Source organism: Podarcis raffonei, chromosome 1 (genome assembly GCF_027172205.1).
Source record: "Podarcis raffonei isolate rPodRaf1 chromosome 1, rPodRaf1.pri, whole genome shotgun sequence".
Taxonomy (NCBI): Eukaryota; Metazoa; Chordata; class Lepidosauria; order Squamata; family Lacertidae; genus Podarcis; species Podarcis raffonei.
The window spans coordinates 10,273,464-10,294,365 of NC_070602.1; the positions used below are offsets into that span (position 1 = coordinate 10,273,464).

At 43.8% G+C, this 20,902-nt stretch overlaps 1 protein-coding gene across 5 annotated transcripts in view; it reads right to left on the minus strand.

The window, feature by feature from the left end:
* PPP2R5E (protein phosphatase 2 regulatory subunit B'epsilon) overlaps positions 1-20,902 on the minus strand; it is a 92,139-nt gene that overhangs the window by 14,114 nt on the left and 57,123 nt on the right. For all 5 annotated transcript variants that reach the window (XM_053405421.1, XM_053405688.1, XM_053405334.1 and 2 more), the window contains 4 exons: positions 6,427-6,528; positions 3,304-3,396; positions 1,714-1,844; positions 895-954 (listed from right to left, as the gene is read on the minus strand). In XM_053405421.1, coding sequence (XP_053261396.1) covers positions 895-954; positions 1,714-1,844; positions 3,304-3,396; positions 6,427-6,528 — 386 coding nt within the window. The remainder of the gene's footprint in view (positions 1-894; positions 955-1,713; positions 1,845-3,303; positions 3,397-6,426; positions 6,529-20,902) is intronic.

The following is a 20,902-nucleotide window of genomic DNA, read 5'->3' on the forward strand; positions in this document are numbered from 1 at the left end:
ACATGCCCGTCGGGCATGTGTCTCTGCCAGGGTCCTACTTGAGTGTAGTCTGAACTCCTGACAATGACATCTTTCCTGAATTTCAAAGGGGGCTTTCTACAGCTTCACTCCCCCTGCACAACTGCAGTTCCATTTAACTATTGTGTGCAGCACAAGTGAGTAGAGGGAAAAAAGAACAGGACAGGGCTGAGAATTGGTTCAGCACCACTGCACCTTTTGAGACCCCATGGCAAGGCAGCAACTCACATTGGGCCATTAGGGCATGTCATTTTAGGAGGGTTTTTTTTGTGTTTTTTTTGCAAATCTCTTCAGCGAGGGGTCTTAAAAATAAGTTTTGGAGTGTGAGGAATTCAAATCTGCTATTATTTTTGTGATTGGACAACAGTTAGCTTGGTAAGTCTATGTTGATGGAGAAGCACATAAACTGCTTTCGGAAAACAAAACAAAAATTAATTTTACCTTATGAAAATGTCAGATAATGCTAAATAGTAGTAGTGATTATAGTAGTAGTAGTAGTAGTAGTAGTAGTAGTAGTAGTAATTTGCCACAAGTATTTGGCAATGATTTTTAATGAATTCTATGCAATTTGACACACATTTAACTTACCAAGCAAACCTAAATTAATATTAATTTAATTAAAATACCTTTTGAATTATTAAGTCATGTATTATTACATTAACACCCCTCATTTTGGGAAATTGAAAGTTGGGCCATGTGTTTACTATCACAAGCACCCTTATCTGGAAGCCAGTTCAACTGCTAGTGAGGTTTCTTCCACAGAAACATTTTGGGCCGTCAGTAAATTTAAGATAACCTTTTTCGCACAACAAGTTTGTCATCACGTAGAAGGAGTGTCGTAGGTGAGGTCAGCCCTTAAAACGAAACTTTATTTACCTTCCTAATATTTCCAGCAGTTCAGCTACACCATTGAAGTGTTCAGTTTCATAAACAAACCTGCCCAAACAAATTACATACATTAAATAATTAAGCAAATTGCACAGACACAAATTACACAGATTAATTATTTATTTACTTGGAAATTTCTAGCCTGCCCTTCTAGTGTACATGGACCAACCAGGGTGGTTTACAGTTTAAAAACACAACACATTAAAAAATATATTGTGGGCATACAAACCTACAGGAATGAAAATAGAAAATTACCGTATTTTTCACTCCGTAAGACGCACCTGACCATAAGATGCACCTAGTTTTTAGAGGGGGAATGCAAGAAAAAAAATATTCTTTAAAGGGATTGCTGAGCAGAGCCTGTATGCATCCCAGGCTCTGCTCAGCGTTCCCTTTCATGAGCCGCGTGGAGCATGTGTGGGGCTCTTGGGGGCTTTTCCCCAAGGAGGGAGAAGGGCAGCCTGTCACTGACGGGCTGCCCTTCTCCCTCCTGGGGGAAAAGCCCCCAAGAGCCCCACACACGTTCCACGCAGCTCGTGAAAGGGAGTGCGGCTCTTGGGGGCTTTTCCGGGAGGTAGTGGAAGGGACAGAGGGGCTAAACCAGAAGCTAGAACAGCAAGAGGGAGCACTGCGCAGCGATCCCTCTCACTGTTCTGGCTTCTGGGATAGCTGCGCAGCCTGCATTCGCTCCATAAGACGCACACACATTTCCCCTTACTTTTTAGGAGGGGAAAAGTGCGTCTTATAGAGCGAAAAATACGGTACATAAACAGTTTTCTTTTTAAAAACAAACAAACCCACACTTACCGTAGAAAAATATTGTTAATCTGTTTCCTGATAAATGCTCTAAGACCAAGGAACTTTCCATAAATTCTGTGTAAGACTGTTTTTAGGTAGTCCCGCTCACGAGGATCTTCACTGTCAAACAGTTCCAGAAGCTATGGGGGGGTCAAAATGAAATCAAAATGAAACCAGCAGCTCAGAAATGGAGCCTGTCTCTAACATCTGCATTTCTGAATTGGCTTTATCTGACCATACTTCTTCATTCCACAGCCAAATTGTCCATCGTGAATCTGACTAATGGATCCCTACCTTCACAGAAGACTCTTTGATCCAGTGGAAGCTTCCATGCACGGGCTGGGGGAATGTTTTTGCAAATGTCCCCTTCCTCCATACAGCTCCTAGCACTGTTCCAGAGCATTGTTAGAAATTCGGGCATATAAGCTAGGGGCCAAATGGCTACTTAAACCAAGGTTGCAGTTGCCAAACCAGAATGTCTAGTTGCCATTTTTGGGCACAACAGCTCGAAAGTCTTATTTTTCAATGATGGGCTGATGTGATTGATTCTCTGGCTAGTTCAGATGACACCCTTGAGCTAGGTTAAGAGCTTTGAGAACTTAAAGAATAAAAGTCACTTTATCCAGGGACTGTCCACATATATACGGGCCTATTTCTACCTCTTTTTCTTGACGATAACACATTCATAACGTAAGAATACTCTTCACAACTGTGAGCACAGCAGTGGAATGGGATAAGTGAAGAAAAGCAACAGCAACTAACTAGAACATTGTTCACTGCTCCTGCTCAGGCTGCACGGGCGGGGGCATTTTGGTTCCTGAAATTCATTATGACTGCGCAGAGAAAATATAACTGACAGAATTCTACAGGAAGGGGCATTAGTGTGTGAAAACAGTCCAGATCCAAGGATCCTCAGGTATGCACCTCCAGATGATGGAGATATCAGGTGTCATCCTGGAGCTCAGGCATCTGTGCTTGGTTGCAATTGGCCGATAGCCAGGTGCAAAATGCGCCTGGCACCTGGCTATTTTCGAACCCAAAGGGTATCCGAACTCTCTGAAGCAGATCTGGTGTGGATGCAAAGGGCTGCAGAGAGAAGGGAGAATGTATGGCAATCACATCTCTCTTCCTCCTCTTCCCAGAAGCCTATGCTGGATCAAAGAGTCTGCCCATGAACAGAAGGACCAAATTGCATATAAGCCTTACTTCCCAAGCACTGATGGACCAGTATATTGCTTAATCCTTGGCAAGATCTAACAGGGAGGGGCTGGTTCAAGCCTTTTGCACCACAGAATTTTATTCATAAGGTGGAGGAAGATTGAGAATTGTTTCAGGAGATGGCTGTGTGATATTCTCTCTCATGCAAAGTTAGCTCCTTCTTAGTGCCAAACATTTAATGTCATCTCCCAAATTTAAGTTACAGTATTTCATAATTGCCTTCACACATTCCACTGACAGCTTCTGAATGCAGCTGGTTTTTTAAAGTCTCTCAGACTTACAGAAACTCCAGTAATCAACCTACAGGTTTTTTGTTTTTTTTAAATAAAAGTTAGGATTACAAATACTCTCATGAGCTTCGAAGAGCGCAGACCTCCTTACCTGTAGTACAAATTTCTGATCTATGTATTTTTTGGCAATGCTGGGCTGGAATTCTTGGCTTTCCAAAAATCGTATGAAAAATTCATATACAAGCTGCAATAAATCACAACACAATTTAGTAATGTGTTAATGCGTGCTGCATTTCTACAGAACGAAACAGTAAATTATTATTCTGCTTCCGTATTTAAAGAGAGGCAAGAGAGGGACAACGGTAGGTAGGTAGGTAAAGACATCGTCTATGTGCCCACCCCTGGTTCAAGTGACTGTTTTCCAATCTGCTGCCCTCCCTCCCACTGCGCAGAGGAGTTCATTGTTCTGTATGTGTGGGGAGACTGTTGCTGAATCAAACATCTTTTTTTAAAAAAAAAAGTTATGTTCACAACCACCTTGATAAAACTGTTTCCCCATCTCCCCTTATCTCCTGTCCCACCCTTCCTTGGTTTATTTATGGTCTCCCCCCCCCCAATAGGCCCTTTTCAGAAACACAGACCCACACATATAGTTAAATATTACCACTGCCACTCATACCTACTCAGGATAGGGCGGGATATAAATCCAATTTAACTTAATAAATAATGTGTTATTTTCCTGTGTTCATATAGCCTAGAGTGGCATAAGCCGAGCGCCCATTAATTCTTTTTATTTAGCTGCCATCAGAAGAACTTGAGCTCATTCTAAGAGCAGGCATCACAAATTCTTTTGCGCTGGCTTGCCAAAGCTCCCAGGGGTATAATCAGCATTTCTCTGCCCTCCAGACTCTTGAAATCATATAAAATAAAGCAATTATTATGTTGGTGAAACATTTAATGGTAATTAGAAAGCGTTTGGGAGCATTCAACTACAACACAGATGTCTGATGCAGAATAATGTGTTTTAATCTGGATTCTCCAAACTTGTTTTGGGGGGGGGGGGAGAGATGACTGCCTCCTGCATGGAAGGCATTTGTGTGCCTGCACTCTCTCCTTCTCCACCCCATAGGGCCTGACTGCGGGTTACACGTAAACATGCCCAACAGCCCTTTCCACTTTGTAGAACTGATAGGGAGGGAATGAGTGGGTGGAAAGGGCACTTAAGTCCTTCTCTGCCCTGTTTCCTCACTCCAAGTCACCATGCCAGGCAACTTTCCCCCGTGAGGTTTAAAATGTGTGGGCATTTATAACCCTGTGGGATGAAAAAACACTGTGTGGCACCATTTGGGGCAAGGAAAGGATAATACAGCCTGCTACTTCGCAATTAATTGTTCTCTCCTGAAGAACTAGGGTAGGTGTGCTACTAGGCTACCGTTGCCCAAGTTTGCACGTAAGCAGGAGCACATGAAGTTTCCTTTCACTAAGTCTCATCACAGGTTTACCCCAGCAGGCACTGGCTCTCCTAGGTTTCAGAAAGGGGGCATTCCCAGTCCTCCCTGGATTGAACCTAGGGCACTTTGTACACAAAGTCTGCATCTTTTTAGCAGAAAGCAAGTGACCAGGGCCATTAGTTCCATGAATGGAAGAGTGGAAAGGAAGCGATAGCACTGGTACAGTGGTACCTCGGGTTAAGTACTTAATTCATTCCGGAGGTCCGTTCTTAACCTGAAACTGTTCTTAACCTGAAGCACCACTTTAGCTAATGGGACCTCCTGCTGCCGCCGGGCCGCCGGAGCACGATTTCTGTTCTCATCCTGAAGCAAAGTTCTTAACCCAAGGTACTATTTCTGGGTTAGTGGAGTCTGTAACCTGAAGCGTATGTAACCCGAGGTACCACTGTACTTATTAAAATCTGTGTGAAACTGGTTTTAGAAGTTACAAGACCATCATAAGGTGTGGCTCAATGTATTCTGCCTAGCTAAATATAAGCTGGTAGAGGACTGAAAGCTGGAGCCTACAGCTGCTTCTCCTCAATGTGCCTTTGTATTTCCTAGGAAACTATTTAAAATGGTGTTTCCTAGTCCCTTTTATAAAAATCAATATCCATACTGAACAGAATGCGAAGCTAACTATAGAATTTAAAATCACTAAATCTGTATTTATCTATATACATTCATCTGTAATATGGCACACTGTTACTATTCTGCGTAGAGAATCTGAACACAATTTTCAAAGGGAACCAGAAAGTGAAAGAGACCTGAAGTTTATCAAAACTAACAGCACAGAACCTGTCATGTGGGTATACAGTGCCCAAAATAAATGGCAACAGCTATTATGATAGTGTCAAACTAAAGATTTCTGCTGTCCTCACATGGCCAGGGCAAGCTATATACAGAAAAGTGCACATCAGGTGACAGCTGAGAAATAGAAGTTTAAAGTCATTTGAGACTAAGGCAATGTAGATTAGATACTGCTAAGACTTCCTGGTTTCTAACTTTGTTTTGTGTGAACATTTCAGGTAAATGCAATAGCACGCCTGTTTACAAAGCAGCAAAAATGAGGCGGTGTACAAAGGGAGATACTTGTACACACTGTTAGTTTAAAAATAAAAACTTCAGATTAGGGTGGCAACTCCAAAACTTTGAAGTTAAGCACTGACTACTGAATCCTTAAATGTTGCACTGGACCTGCAGCAGAAAGGAGAAGTAAGCTTTGGTCCCCTGAACCAGCCAGAGGGTCATGGGCTACTGGAGGCTTCTAGGCAGAGCAAAGGGAAGTTATCAGGTCCTGCCATTGGACAGGGGGCCATCAGTTACAGGGAGTTTGCTTCCTTCTCCCCAAAAAGAACTTTGCTGCAGCCTGTAACAATCTACTATCCTGTGGGGAGAGTGCTGGATAGTTCCTGTCCTGCTTGAAGGCCCCTTATAAGCATCTAGATAGCCACTGTAAAAACAAAATATTGGACTAAATTGGCCTTAGGTCTGGTCTGGTCCATATGTGGCTACAGAGCTAAAAAGGTCAATCCTGCCCCACAGTCACCAGGCTGGGTTACTGGGGAGTTATAAGACATAACCCAGGAGGGCGTATCACATTAATCCTAATTGGACACTGTCACAAACCATCCCCGCCCCGGTCCATCTAATCACAATAAATTGTATTTTTGTTGATTTTTCAAAATATTTTGCGTTCTGTCCCATTTCAGGGTCCTTCCAGCAAGTAAGTTGGTGTGCTTGATTTTAACTCTAACATAAAAAATTTAAAAGAATAAAATCACCTGTAAATGTGGCCAGGACGCCTCAAGGGTGGGTTCATCTTCTTCTGGATCAAACTCATTGCTATCGCTAGGAGGAAGTGTTCGGAATATATTGCAAGAAACCTAGGAAATTGAACAAACACAATTAAAGGCTGCTCTCTCATCAAGATTACAGGGCAAGGCAATCAGAAGAATTAGAGTGCATTCACAAATTGATAAAAATTGCCCAATGACTCCATAAATTGATATAATGCATTTCACTAGCAGATTATTCTTAGATAAGAACAATGTATATGGCACTTTATGGTTTCCAAATTGCACTAATCATTTCTTACCTCCGTTTTATCCTTGTAATGAAAGCAGGGAGCACCTACTACCAGCTCTAGAGAGAAGAAAAAACTATGTGACTTCTCTAAGCTGACTAGCATCTCCCTCTTAGAATACTTTGGACACAAAGCATAGCTCATATTCCAAGAAATGAAAATGTGCCCTGCTATGGCTATACCTCACGAGGCCCACATCAAGTGACAACGCAGTCTCAACCTGCTCCCTTTTTTTACAGTGCTCAGATCAAGCCTAACAGAGCAATCTATCAGGAAGGAGCAGGAGCAGTTTATTCTCACAAGCACCTTGTTAGATGATAGCCAAAAAAACCAGCACCTTGTCCAAGGTCATTAAGGCTCACAATTAAGAAGGGAAATGAACTCAGTCATCCATAGCCCAAGTCTGAAACTTTATACAACAGTGCCTAATTGTCACCTCCTCCTAATGCATTTCAATATTCCAGTTCACTTAGATGAAACAGAATCATTTCAATAATTTGAGCTTTCTCTCACACATTAGACTAGACTTTAAAATTGCTGAGAAAGAGTAAGCAGGAAATAAAGAGGTTTTGTACTTAGTGTTTACTTTTCTCGCCACAAGAGGGTGCATTTTGATATAATCCTAGAAAAAAGGATGCTGACTTTTACTAAAATATTTGTTATGCACCAATATATACTTCCATCACATGGTGTTTCATAGTGAGAGATCAGTCTATTAGCAACAGATACCAAACAACTGATTTAAACTTGCCTTTGGTGCAGGTTTCCTAAGAGATTCTCTGTTTATATTTTGTTCTAAAATTAACACCTAGTAGCAGTGATCATTCAGAGAGTCTATTTATGCTATTCATCTAATTTGAGCAATAGATCAAAGGGTTGACCTATGCAATCTAATTTAGCCAAAGTAGCAAAGATCCCTCAGTTTCAATCTTGCTTCTTCCATGAACTCATTGAGTGCCTTTTATGAAAGATACCGTCTCTCAAACTCAACCCCCCTCACCCCCAGTTCCTCCCCAGCACATGCTACAATAGGTAGACACTGACTTACCTTACAATGATGTTGTAAGGGTGGAGATAGGTCACATCCACACCACACGTTTAATGCACTCTTACACCACTTTAACCATCATGGGCTTCCCTTAAAAAAATCCTGGGAACTGTAGTTTATTAAGGGTGGTGAGACTTGTTACGAGACCCCCTCACAAAGCTACAATTCCCAGCACCCTGAATGAACCACGGTTCTCATGCTTCTTAGGGGAAGCCATGACTGTTAAAGTGATATGAGTGCTTTAGATGTATGGTGCGAATGTAACGATAATGTATGTAAAGCACTTCCACCTCTCCTAACAGTTATACAAATGCCAAGTGTTAGTTCCACCAAAGGTACTTTGGATTTCACACATTTTGCTGTATAATAGCAGAGAAGAACGCTATACATATTGTGGCAAACGCTATACATATTGTGGCAGATACATAAATAACTTCAAGAAAATCAATGATTCCTTCTGGCCACTCAAATAGAAAATTGATCACTTGTGCTGGGACTGAAGAACAATATACCTGAAAGCGACTGGAGAGCCAAAGTAGCCATGCATGGATGATGATGATGATGATGATGATGATGATGATGATGATAATAATAATAATAATAATAATAATATATTTACTGAAAGATTTTCATGGATAACAAAGGTGCATATAACGTCTCTGTTTTCAATTCACAGAGTCCTTCCTACAGGTCAAAACGCAAACAGAAGTCACAGAGTGTGGGCTGATCATTACGAAGGCACCCAGCTGGCAGAAAGGCGGAGTAAAACTCTTTCATCCCCTGCTTTGGTCCTGATGAAAATTGGTTCTTTGAAGCTGCTATTTGCATTGGGGGGGGGTCTCCTTTACTAGCACCAACACTTCTGTGGTGTAATTACAGAACAGCAGCAGCACATTGGGATGTTCAATTACACCTTATTACAACAATGGCTTTTCAATAGTGTATCATCGCTGTACGCACAAAAGATACAACCCTGTGCATCCTTTCTTAAGATTGAACCCAATCTCTTCTGAGGAAATACTTGTAGAAGTAGGCTGGCAATGAAATAGTTGTATGGAAAAGTAGCTATCTTAAACCTATCTGATTTATACTTCATTCTATCTTACCCTTGAAAGAACAGCCGTAATGAAAATTCATAATCTCTTCCATTTCTGTCTTATAAGCAATAATTTCCCCTATTTCCTGGTGTGACAAGTTGTTTAGTTAGGCAGTAGAGTTAAAAGTATACACAAGTTCTTAACAGACAGACGTCCTGACTCCATGCAAAAGGTTCCATTCCTCTCATTGTGGGTCTACACACATGGTGAACCAGTGTGAGAAACTCAGATATATAAGCTGGGTGCCAGATGGCACCTTAAACCTAGGTTACGCTTGCCACAACAGAACGTCTATTTTCCAGGGGGTTGAACTAGATGACCCTCGGGGGGTACCTTCACAACCCTACAGTCTCAACTACATTGCTTGACTGTAGCTTGCTTTTACAACAATTCACTTGTCTCCGTATGCAAGGAGGAGAAATAGCAGAAATGGAAATGTTATTAACTGTGGACTAAAAGTCAGATGTTTTTAAACTGTGGTAGCCAACTGGGTGCCCAGGAGTCTCCATGTAGCCGCAACTGGACCTGCGCCAATAGCAAAATGCACCTGGGGAATGTCAAACACTGGGGAGAACATGTATGTGGGTTCAGACATACACCTTATAACACCACATTTCTGAAGACTATAATTTTAACTGAAGGGGGCCACTCCCGTGTTATGTGCCGCACAGCAACAAGCGGTTGATTTCTTTTTAAAGTGAGTTTAAAAATCACAGTGCAGTTGAAAGGGTTAATCTCAATACTATCTGCACCTAAGCTAACTTCTGCAGTTGTGGTTAAGCAGCTAGCAAAAAACCGCAATTGCAAGCTGGGAGCTACTTCCTCTTTGCAATTGCTTGAGCTCTGCAAACCAGGAACTGCTCTCTGCGCATGCTCTTTGCTGCAGTAACGCAAGAGAGGAGCACACGAACAAGGGAAGGAGGTGGGCTTAGCTAGCCAGATAGCTATATACCATATAAGGAAATAAGCTTAACCTTGCTAGCTGATTGGAGAATTTGAAGAGGTGGGAAGAGATGGGCAGACTCTCAGGTATAAAGATGCTTGTTTATTTGTATCTATGGGCCAGTCTTTTGGGAACGATCCCACTGGCCACCTCTGTGCACAGATTTCAATAAAACTTTTTTTCTCCAAAGAAGAATCTTTCCTGGTGCTTTTTGCTCTCTCTTCGGCCCTGGGGACGCAGGCAAACGATTCCCTGGCAAGGATAAGGCTTCAGCCTTCATTTTGGTGCGTTGGCCGGGAATTGCCCCACCCCAGGGGGCCGGGGAGGGCCAGGCCCGACCTCGGTGAACAGCCCCGGACCGGCGTTCGCGGCTCCAAGTGCGCACCCCTGCCTGTTCGTGGGGGGAGCCGGCCACACCGCTCCGGAGTGAGACACCTGGTCGAGGGAGAAAAGAGGACGGCCGAAGGAGGGGTCCGCAGCGGAACAGGTAACCCTAAGGGAAAGGGCGTGGTAGGAAGCCTGGACAGCTTCACCTGGCTGTGAGCAGTAGAGTGCCGCCAGAAAAGGGATAAAGGGTCTGGCTGTGAGCAGTAGAGTGCCGCCAGAAAAGGAACAAGGGAACTGGCCGTGGCAATAAGGTGCCGCCCCGCCAGACAGGGACGGGAAAAGGGAAAAGGGGAAACAGAGGTGGCAGTAGAGTGCCGCCAGTAAGGTTGGGGAAAGGGGAAACAGAGGGGAAATTATTTTGGTGTGTTTTGTGTGTTGCATGTTGGAATTATATTGGGGTGTGTTTTGTATGTTGCATGTCAGATACTCCAGTGGTTGAATTGTCAAGTGTGGGCCGGGGCTTAGCGTCCCCTTGGCCGAGCGATTGCAGGGCTGTGCATTTCTTAGCAACGCGAGTTCGCCAAGTCACAGTCTGTAGTGGTTGGTGTGTGAAAGGATCTTAAGCCCGGTTAGGAGCGGAGTATCTGAAAAAAAAAAAATGGGGTCTGGGGCAAGCTAACGTAGTCCTCTGAAATGCTTTTTAACCAACTGGAAAGCAGCTACGAAGCATGATGATTGGGTTCAAATTGAGAAGAGAGAGGATGAGGACATTATGTGAGGTTGATTGGCCCACCCAAGGAACTAATTGGCCCTCGGAGGGCAGATTTAATTTGCAACTAATCAACCCACTATATCAAAATATCTTGAACGTCCACCCAGACCAGATCCCTTATATTTCTACCTGGAAAACCAATGTAGAAAAGAATCCACCGTGGCTGAAAGCCTGCCGAGGCGACGCCCCACAAAATACAATATGTGCAGTCCGACCGGCAGGGAAGTCAGAAAGGCCCCCCCGGTGATACCAGAACCGGAAGGAGAAGAGGGGGAAGTCATTAAACCGCCGCCACCCTATGCTCCACCAACTGCCCCTCTAGCGAATCCCCGAGGCCCAGGGCCCCAGGACCAGGGAGGAGCCGGCCCTCAGCCTGAACCCTCCAAGGTTGATGAATTAGAGAGCAAAGAGGAAGAGGATGATGAGGAGTTTATGAAGGGACTAATTGAGTTAGCAAAGAAAGGAAAAATGTGGACACAGTATCAGACAATTGAGATTGCAACAGTATGTACAACCCTATGCGAAAGAAGTGGATGTTAGTTCCCATTTGTTGGCAGCAGCAGGATGTTCCCAACACAAGGGAAGAAATGGCAGAAGGAATGGATAGAAGCAGCAACCAGGGCGTCCCTCCATAAGTCCCATAAGGCACAGAAAAAGGGTGGGACTGCAATGATGCCTCTACGCAGAGTGTATGACCCACCAGGCCCCCCCCCCAGGACAGGGTGGGGAAGCACCACCATGCACTTATACAGTCCAACATGTGCCTTTTTCAAGTGCTGATGTGTGCAATTGGAGAAATTAGAACCCTACCTTTGAGGAGAACCCAGATGATATTGCCAACGCCCCATTATAAAGGCTGCCTTTGTAGCTCAGGCAGCGTCCGATATTCGCCAAAAGAAAAAATCCAGAAGCCTGAGGGGTTCATCGGCCATGGGCTGGAATAGATGTTGGAAATAGCTCAAACCACTTACAATCAGAGAGATGAGGAGGCCCAGAGAAAAAAGGAGAAGTATCAAACAAGGAAGTTGATGGCATTACAGGCTACCACACCCGCCCCTCAGGAAAGAGGAAGTGCCCGGGGAGGAGGGCGAAGCCGTCTGGGGAGGAATCAGTGCGCCATCTGCCGACAGGAAGGGCACTGGAAGAGAGAGAATGTCCTATTCTATTATTAGGAAGAGATTTGTTGGTAAAGTTGCAAGCCCAAATTATTTTTAAGCCATCGGGAGAAGCCACATTGTCCACTATGTCACTTGGGGAACTGGTTGTGGAGGCACCCCTGAGAGAGTACTGGCGCCTCATGATGGCAAAAGAAGAGGAGGGACCCATCCCCGCCAGTATTCTGGAACAAGTGAACCCCCCAGGAATGGCAAAGAATATCCCACCAATAATTGTGAAGCCCAAGCCATTTGTCAATCCTGTTGCAGTAAATAAGTATCCCATCCCACGAAGGGCGACTGAAGGAGTGTGGGTGCATCTAGAGCGACTGCTCCAACATAGGATCTTGAGGCAATGCCAATCATAGTGGAACACCCTTTTGTTACCAGTGAAGAAAGGAAGCAGGCTATTATCCTGATACCAGAACCAAAGAACTCCGTGGCTTTCTGGGGTCTGCAGGATTTTGTAGGATATGGATATTTAATTACAGCATCATTGCCAAGCCTCTACATGAGTCAACCAGAGGAACTGAGAGAGACCCCTTTGTTTGAGGCACAGAACAACAGCAAGCCTTCGTGGATTTGAAGAGGGCACTACAGCAAGCCCCAGCGCTTGGCATCCCAAACCCTGAGAAACCCTTTACTCTATTCGTGGATGAGGACCAAGGGACAGCGAAAGGGGTTTTGTGCCAAAATTGGGAAGCTGGCAACAGCCAGTGGCATACCTATCTGAGCGCCTGACGCCTACAGAACAAGGCTTACCGCCGTGCATGAGAGCAGTTGTGGCAGTAGCCACCCTACTGAACAAAGCAGACAAATTTATTTTTGGCCAAGACACTGTTTGTGTGACCCCGCATGCAGTCCCAGCTCTGCTTGACATGAAGGGTACCTATTTCCTCTCCCAAGCAAAGATGATGAAGAATATTTCAGCAGGCCTGACCTCAAAGAGGAGGCAAACCCCCACTGGCCTTCATGGTTTGTGGATGGAAGCAGCTTTGTTAAGGCTGGACAGCGGAAGGCAGGCTATGCAGTGGTAGCCTTGGAAGACCAAGTGATCGAAGTGCAGCCACTCCCGCCTGGAACGTCGGCCCGGCTGGCATAAATAATAGCGCTCACCAGAGCCTTGTGCTTGGCAAAGGGACAAAGGATAAACATTTATACTGATTCCAAGTATGCATTTCTGACTTTACATGCCCATGGAGCCTTATGGAAGGAAAGAGGTTTGCTTACCTCCAGAGGAAACCAGGTGGCCCACCCACAAGCCTTATTGAACCTTCTGGATGCTGTATGGGAGCCCAAGGCAGTGGCAGTTATCCATTGTTATGGACACAAAACTGGACTAGGAGAAGTGGCCAGAGGAAACCGACTAGCAGACAGGGTGGCCAAGGAAGCAGCCCGGGAACCAGCTCCCGCGTCAGTTATTGGAGCACTGGTCCCTGGAAGGATCTTGAACACCGCTGATAAGCCAATATACACCAAAAGGAGAGGGACACTGCAGATGCCCAGGGGCTGACCATGTCCAAAGAAGGATGGTACCTTACTCATGATGACAGAATATGGATTCCAGAGTCCCTTTCTCGGCAGATTACTCAGAGATACCATGAGTCCACCCACATGGGACCAGATGCCACAACCAGACAGCTGAAGCAGTGCTTCTACATAGCCCACCTTTATCAACTGGCAGCCCAGATTTCCAGGAAGTGCCTGCTGTGTCAAAAGAATAATCCCAGAACCGGACCCTTAGCTCCCCCGGGGATTCAGCATAGTGGAACTGCACCCATGGAAGACCTTGTTGTGGATTTCACTGAATTGCCCCGCTGTGGACTATACCGCTACCTGCTTGTGGTGGTCTGCACGTATACAGGATGGGTTGAAGCTTGGCCTACCAGAACTGAGGGGGCGTCCGAGGTAACCAGGTGCCTGTTATAGAAGATCATTCCCCGCTATGGACTACCTAGGTCAATAGGATCTGACAATGGACCAGCCTTTGTCCACTCAGTTTTGCAATAACCCCCCATGCTAGTCAAAATGTGCAGTTTGATAATTATGTGCAGTAATTCTCCCGAGATTTTTTCTCTTTCTTAACAGGTGGACCCAGGCCCACTGCTGTTAAAGTTGCTGACCTCACCCCTTGGGTCCACCACACTTAAGTGAAGAAGGCTATTTTAGATTGGACAGTTACACCAAATCCTGATGATCCTCTGAAGCTAACCATCTCCAGAAGAGCGCCAGACGGCTGGACAAGTGGATGGGAGGGACGCCCGCGGGCAGCGTCCCCAACGTAGAGACTTTTTTCCCAGCAAATTTTAAGGCACCGTCAGGACTTTTGATATTGGGGCCAGCCGTGTGTCAGGCCTCTGCAAGGGTGGATATATATTCCTGTGGGTATATGTTAATATATGTAGAGGGAGAAGCCCCTTTCGGATACAGTGTGTTGGGAGGAAATCATGAGAGTATTAAGCATCCACAAGGACAGGTGGGAAAATTGGTTAAGATAATAGGCTCCTCCTCAGAGAGGTGGGACACAACCTCCCAAGAAGCAAGGCAGCTGATAGAGCACGAGTATCAGTGGGCCCTTCAGCAATAAAATAGATATGTCCCAGATAATAATGTCAGCATTTCAGCCACCATTGATCACATGGAAACAATGATAGCCAGGAACCCGCTGAAAACTACAGGAGGTGATCTATGGGGTTGGGTATGTTCCTGGCTGCCTCATGGCAGTTGGCTCAGGCATATTGTGGTATTATTAGCAAGGCCGCTATTAATCCTTTTGCTTCTTTGCCTCTGTATACCCTGCTTGGTGCAATGCTTACAAGGTGTGATGCAAAAAAAATAAAAATATCATGGCCCTTATTGTTCTCCCCCAGGATTATAAACCCAAGAGACCAGGACGAACCTAGGAGATAGGTTGTCCAAAAGAAGAGGAGGGAATTGAAAGGGTTAATCTCAATACTATCTGCACCTAAGCTAACTTCTGCAGTTGTGGTTAAGCAGCTAGCAAAAAACCGCAATTGCAAGCTGGGAGCTACTTCCTCTTTGCAATTGCTTGAGCTCTGCAAACCAGGAACTGCTCTCTGCGCATGCTCTTTGCTGCAGTAACGCAAGAGAGGAGCACACGAACAAGGGAAGGAGGTGGGCTTAGCTAGCCAGATAGCTATATACCATATAAGGAAATAAGCTTAACCTTGCTAGCTGATTGGAGAATTTGAAGAGGTGGGAAGAGATGGGCAGACTCTCAGGTATAAAGATGCTTGTTTATTTGTATCTATGGGCCAGTCTTTTGGGAACGATCCCACTGGCCACCTCTGTGCACAGATTTCAATAAAACTTTTTTTCTCCAAAGAAGAATCTTTCCTGGTGCTTTTTGCTCTCTCTTCGGCCCTGGGGACGCAGGCAAACGATTCCCTGGCAAGGATAAGGCTTCAGCCTTCACAGTCTTATCTAAGCACCAGCCTGGTAGTCAATGAGAAACTGCAGGCAGGCAAGAGGGATGGATAACATCTAGGCTAGAAACCAAATGGGCTGCTCCCATAGCTCCTTAAGGCTGCTTGGCTAGTCCCCAGCAGGCTACTAACTTTTGCAAGCTTATTTGCAAGGCTGTTTTTAGTATTACTTGTGCAGTGGCTTTCTAATAGACTCCTTAATCAAAACTGAAGCGGAGGTGTTGCATGTACATAGTTGAAGGGGATGGAAGCGCAAGAAGCTGTTTGCAGCTCTAAAATTAGCTTTTCCACATGAATGAACACCAGGCATTCACTTATATGGTAGAAAGGAGGCGTGGAAATTTATTTATGAATGCCAGCAACATCGCCCCTCCTGTAACAGTGCTGCCAACTACAGGTCACTTACTTGTCCTAAAGAGGCTATTAGGAACTGGCTATTGCCTTTTTTGTAACATTATATTTATATATATTTAGGAGTGCCTTCTACCAACTTCACTTGGTCAGGCTGCTGCAGGTGATTCTGGATTGTATCAGCGCTGCCAGCCCCATGGACTGGTAACATCCAGACTGCATTGTTGCAACATGTTATAGGTAGAGAGGCCCTTGAAGCTGACCCAGAAGCTGCAGCCAGCACAAAACCCAGTGGCTGGGTTGCTCACTGGAGCAGAATATCACCATCACATTGTGCCACTGATAAAGGAACTGCACTGGCTGCCAATTGGCTAGGTTCAAGATACTGATATTGGTGTACCTATATAGCTGGGTACTGCAATACCTAAAATATCATTTGATCCTCTACATACCTAACTGATCACTGTGTTCTGTAGTAGAGGTATCAGTCTATCTGGCAGATATCAGTCTATCTGTAGGTCCATTCCAGAATCAGCCCTTTAGTCTGGCAGAACCAAACCTCTGGAACACCTTCAAATTGCTATCAGACAACTAACTGCTTCTTCTCTTGGCTTTTAGACCCCATATTAATTTTTTTAATAGCTGCTTTTATATGCACTTGCTTTTAACTGTTCTGTATCTTTCACTGTATTGTAAAATTGTTTCAAGATGCCTCATGTGATTCATAAATTAATTAAATATTTATTATATATACCTTTTTGCAAGTATATAGGAACCCATACTCAAATTACACACACACACGAAATTTTCACACTACTTCATTTTCAGCCTTGATGTTTGGAAAGCTTATATAAACAAGGACTAAAAACGTGTCAAAAGAATTGTTATAGAAGAATATAGTGATGTGTTCTAAATTATTATTTTTTAAATACTATAAATCCTCCAGTGAGAACGCATGGCTGAAGTTCAGGAAAGTGAAGGGGTGGTATTTGCCATGGGCTCGTATGAAAGGAAGAGCAGGGTACAAATTTAATCAAGAAACAAACAAACAATGTTAGTTATACTCATTTAACTACTTGAATCAATGGACTTCAGTGGAACTACTCTGAGTATGACTTAGTTGGATAACATCCAAGGAGTAAGAAGAGAAGAAAAGCCTGCTGAATCAGGCTAATGGCTCATCTGGCCCGGCATCCTGTTCTCAAACTGGTTAACCTGATGCCCATGGGAAGCATGCAAGAAGGGCGTGAGTTTAATAGCACTCTCTCCTCCTGCCATTCCCAGAAACTAGTATTCAGCAGCATTTATCTATCCCCTTTCTCCACGCCATGCATGATTTTATAAACTTCTATTGTGTCACCTCTTACTCCCATTTTTCCTCGGCTAAAAAGTCCCACGTGCTGCAACGTCTCCTCATAGAGGAGCTGCCCTATCCCCTTGATCATTTTGGTTGCCCATAATTAGATCTTTTCTAACCCTGCAATTTCCTTTTGCATGTGAGGCAACCAGAACTTTACACATTATTCCAAATGAGGTCACACCACAGATTTGTATAAGAGAAATGTTGTATCAGCAGTTTTGTTTTCAATTCCTTTCCCAATTATCTTTAGTATGGAATTTGCCCTTTTCACAGCTGCTGCACATGGGGTTGACATCCTCATTCACTATGGCCCCATGGTCTTGTTCCTGGTCAGTCACCTCCAGTTCAGAACCCATAAGCGTCTATGTGAATTTAAGATTATTGCTCTCACATGCATCACTTTACACTGTAGACAGCGAATTGTATTTGTCATTTTACCACCCATTCACTTGGTTTGGAGAGGTCCTTTGCAAGCTCTGCACAATCTTTTTAAACAATTTAGTACCGTCACAAAACTTGGTCATCTCACTCCTAACTCTGCATTGTTTTTAACAAGTTAAAAAGCACAAGTTCCAATACCAATCTTTCAGAAACTCCACCTTCTATCTTCTCCATTCAGAGAAATGTCCAGTTAACCCTACTCTGTTTCCTGCTATTTAACGTACTCCTGGTCTCCTCTTATTTTGTGTCATTTACAGCTGCCATTAAGATTTGTAGAAAAAGTACAGTAAACCAACAACACGCTAAAGATGCAATACTAACACAAGCCAGACAGGTTTTAACTACAAGCAGAATACCATATGACTTGTGTAAATATACACTGTAATAACAGTCATCATCCACTGTAATATAATTTATTCCAGAGTAAGCAACAAACAAAAATACAACGTAAGGATGCCGTTTTAGAGCTATCATCTGCTAATGTCCTTAAACCCTGCAAAATATTTATGCTTTAAATGAAACAGCCAACCTGCTCAGACCTGCTTCAACCTTTATCAATATAAAACAGCTGTTACAGGGGACTGGTTCAGTGTGGGAAACACAATATTTTACTTGTTCTGCTCTTCAAGGGCAAGTGATAGCAATATGCAGGCAGCCGTGATGATATGAGTGACAGTTTCACTTACAACTATTGATAATCAATACTAGTGTCAGTTTCCAGAACTCTGAAAGGTTTAATTCTAAACTATGTTTTAAGTGGTTCTGTGCAAACAGTAGGTTTTTTTTTTCAAAAACAGAACCATAAATGTTCCTATATTCATTGAGATCTAACTCCCCCAGCAACCTGTTTCCAAATATATTCGTTCATTCTCTCTCTCTCTCACACACACACACACACACACACACACACACACACACCACTTTCTCTATTCTCCTAAGTGTTCAGCTCCACAGGTTCTTACACTGTCACCAGTCTTCAACATACAATTTTCCCTTAAGGATAAATGGCACCCTTGAAGGAGTGTTCAAGGAGAGCAGGACATTGGCGCAGCCTCAGACCTCCTCCCTATTCTTCCTAAGGTGAGTAAGATTGTCCAAAAGCTAAAAACCTGGGGCAAGCTCCTCACCAAGATGTTTCCATATCAAAGGAATATACATTTCCTAGGGCTTACAACCCTCCCTTAATGCAACTATTTCCCCAAGTTCATGGAGAAAGCTTGGAGTTTCATCAGGGGGCTTATTATAATCAACAGCAAGCAAATCAGCAAAAGAGCTTTTCCATCATAGTGGTACATCACATAGGCAAGCTAAGGACAATAAGTCATTGTGTCACTGGATCAGAATGAGACAATGCAATGAATACTGTGGAGCAGAACATCGCATCCTGTGGCACTGTGAGCAGATTCATGATCCCACACTAGGGCAGCACCACTATGCTCTCAACAGGGGTGAGGTTACATAAAGGCCAGAAGCAGAACCCGCTACAACAGTGCAAAATTAAGTCCGAGCTTCTAATATGATTTAGCAGAATGTTGTTTATTTATTCAATTTCTATGCCACCCTCCATCCAAGGATCACAGAGAGGTTTACAATGTAAAAACACAAAAATACCTAACATAAAGGTAAAGGGACCCCTGACCATTACATCCAGTCATGGACGACTCTGGGGTTGCGGTGCTCATCTCGCTTTATTGGCCGAGGGAGCCGGCGTACAGCTTCCGGGTCATGTGGCCAGCATGACTAAGCCACTTCTGGAGAACCAGAGCAGCGCACGGAAACACTGTTTACCTTCCCGCCGGAGTGGTACCTATTTATCTACTTGCACTTGGACATGCTTTTGAACTGCTAGGTTAGCATGAGCAGGGACCAAGCAACCGGAGCTCACCCCATCGCAGGGATTCCAATCGCCAACCTTCCGATGAGCAAGACATAGTAACAAACAAAAACAATATCCCCACACACAGAGTTTAAAGGACCATAGATAGCAATTGTTTTATTTATTAAATTTCTATACTTGCTTTGTCACCAAATGCTTTATAACAAACTAGACCAACTGCTCTTCTACTGCAGCACAGTCTACCTAGAATGGAAGCAGCTTTTCTGGATTTCAGTTCTTTATTATTAAAACATCAATGACCACCTAACAGCAAGGTTACACCTGCAAGTGCACTATGTAAGTAGTACCTGACGCATAATTCAGCAGTAGGTATCTGAATCTAAATAAGAAAAATTAAACCAAATTTCTAGTCTTTATGGATGCAAATAAAAGCTTGGAAATGTGTGAGCAATGCCTGGTCTCGGATGGTCCCTCATGGGTTAATGCCCCAGGCACTAAAGAAAGCCCTCTATCATTCCATAATTCCAAAATATCCTGCTGTCCTGATCTTACTAGTCATTTAAACCCTATCTCCATGCAGCAGTCTTCCACCACCATATGCCTCACTGCAAGAGCGCCAATGCCACTGACTCTGTGAATCTTGCAAGGAGATGGAAATGTGCAGAATAAGGAGCTATACTGCAAATGTGCCACAAATACGTACATATTATATATTAATTCTTACTGCACATTCTGAGGCTCTTTAGAACAGAAGAAGTGAATGCAGACTATACACAGCCCTGCATATCAGACATTATGGAAAGATCAAGATTTTCCCAGTGACTAAGCCCCACTTCTTTAAATTATGGTAGCCTACCAATTATATTTTTTACAATGCAGAACTGTGACAATGAATCCAGTGAGTGTTAAACTGAAAGGATGGTACATTTCCAAGGATAAAAATTGTCACTGGTGTCATAATGAAAGACAGGGACTGCTCAGCTAGAAAGGTAAGGCAGCAGAGAGGACAGATGAGATCTGAAGGGAAAACGAAATCAAAACTGCAGCATGTGGTGGCTGACTGGGATTGGCAATGCAGGGTTTTCCACAGCAGTGTCTGCTTCACTTTTAAGAACAGCGAGATTCACGAGTACCATAGAAATTATACCACCAAACCAGCATCACTTTTTTTACAGCACAACCCCCAAGATAAAGCTGCCAATTAGTTAACTGAATCATACCTTACATTTTGCCTACACATATCTCATTAATAAAATCAGCTCTGTCAGATTTCAATTAAACCTGTACACCTAAGGATGCATATATATCAAGCACTAGAGCATGAACGTTTTATGCTTCCCATAAGCATGGTATAGGGAAATTGGATGTTGCTGGGATGCAATACACATATCTTATTAA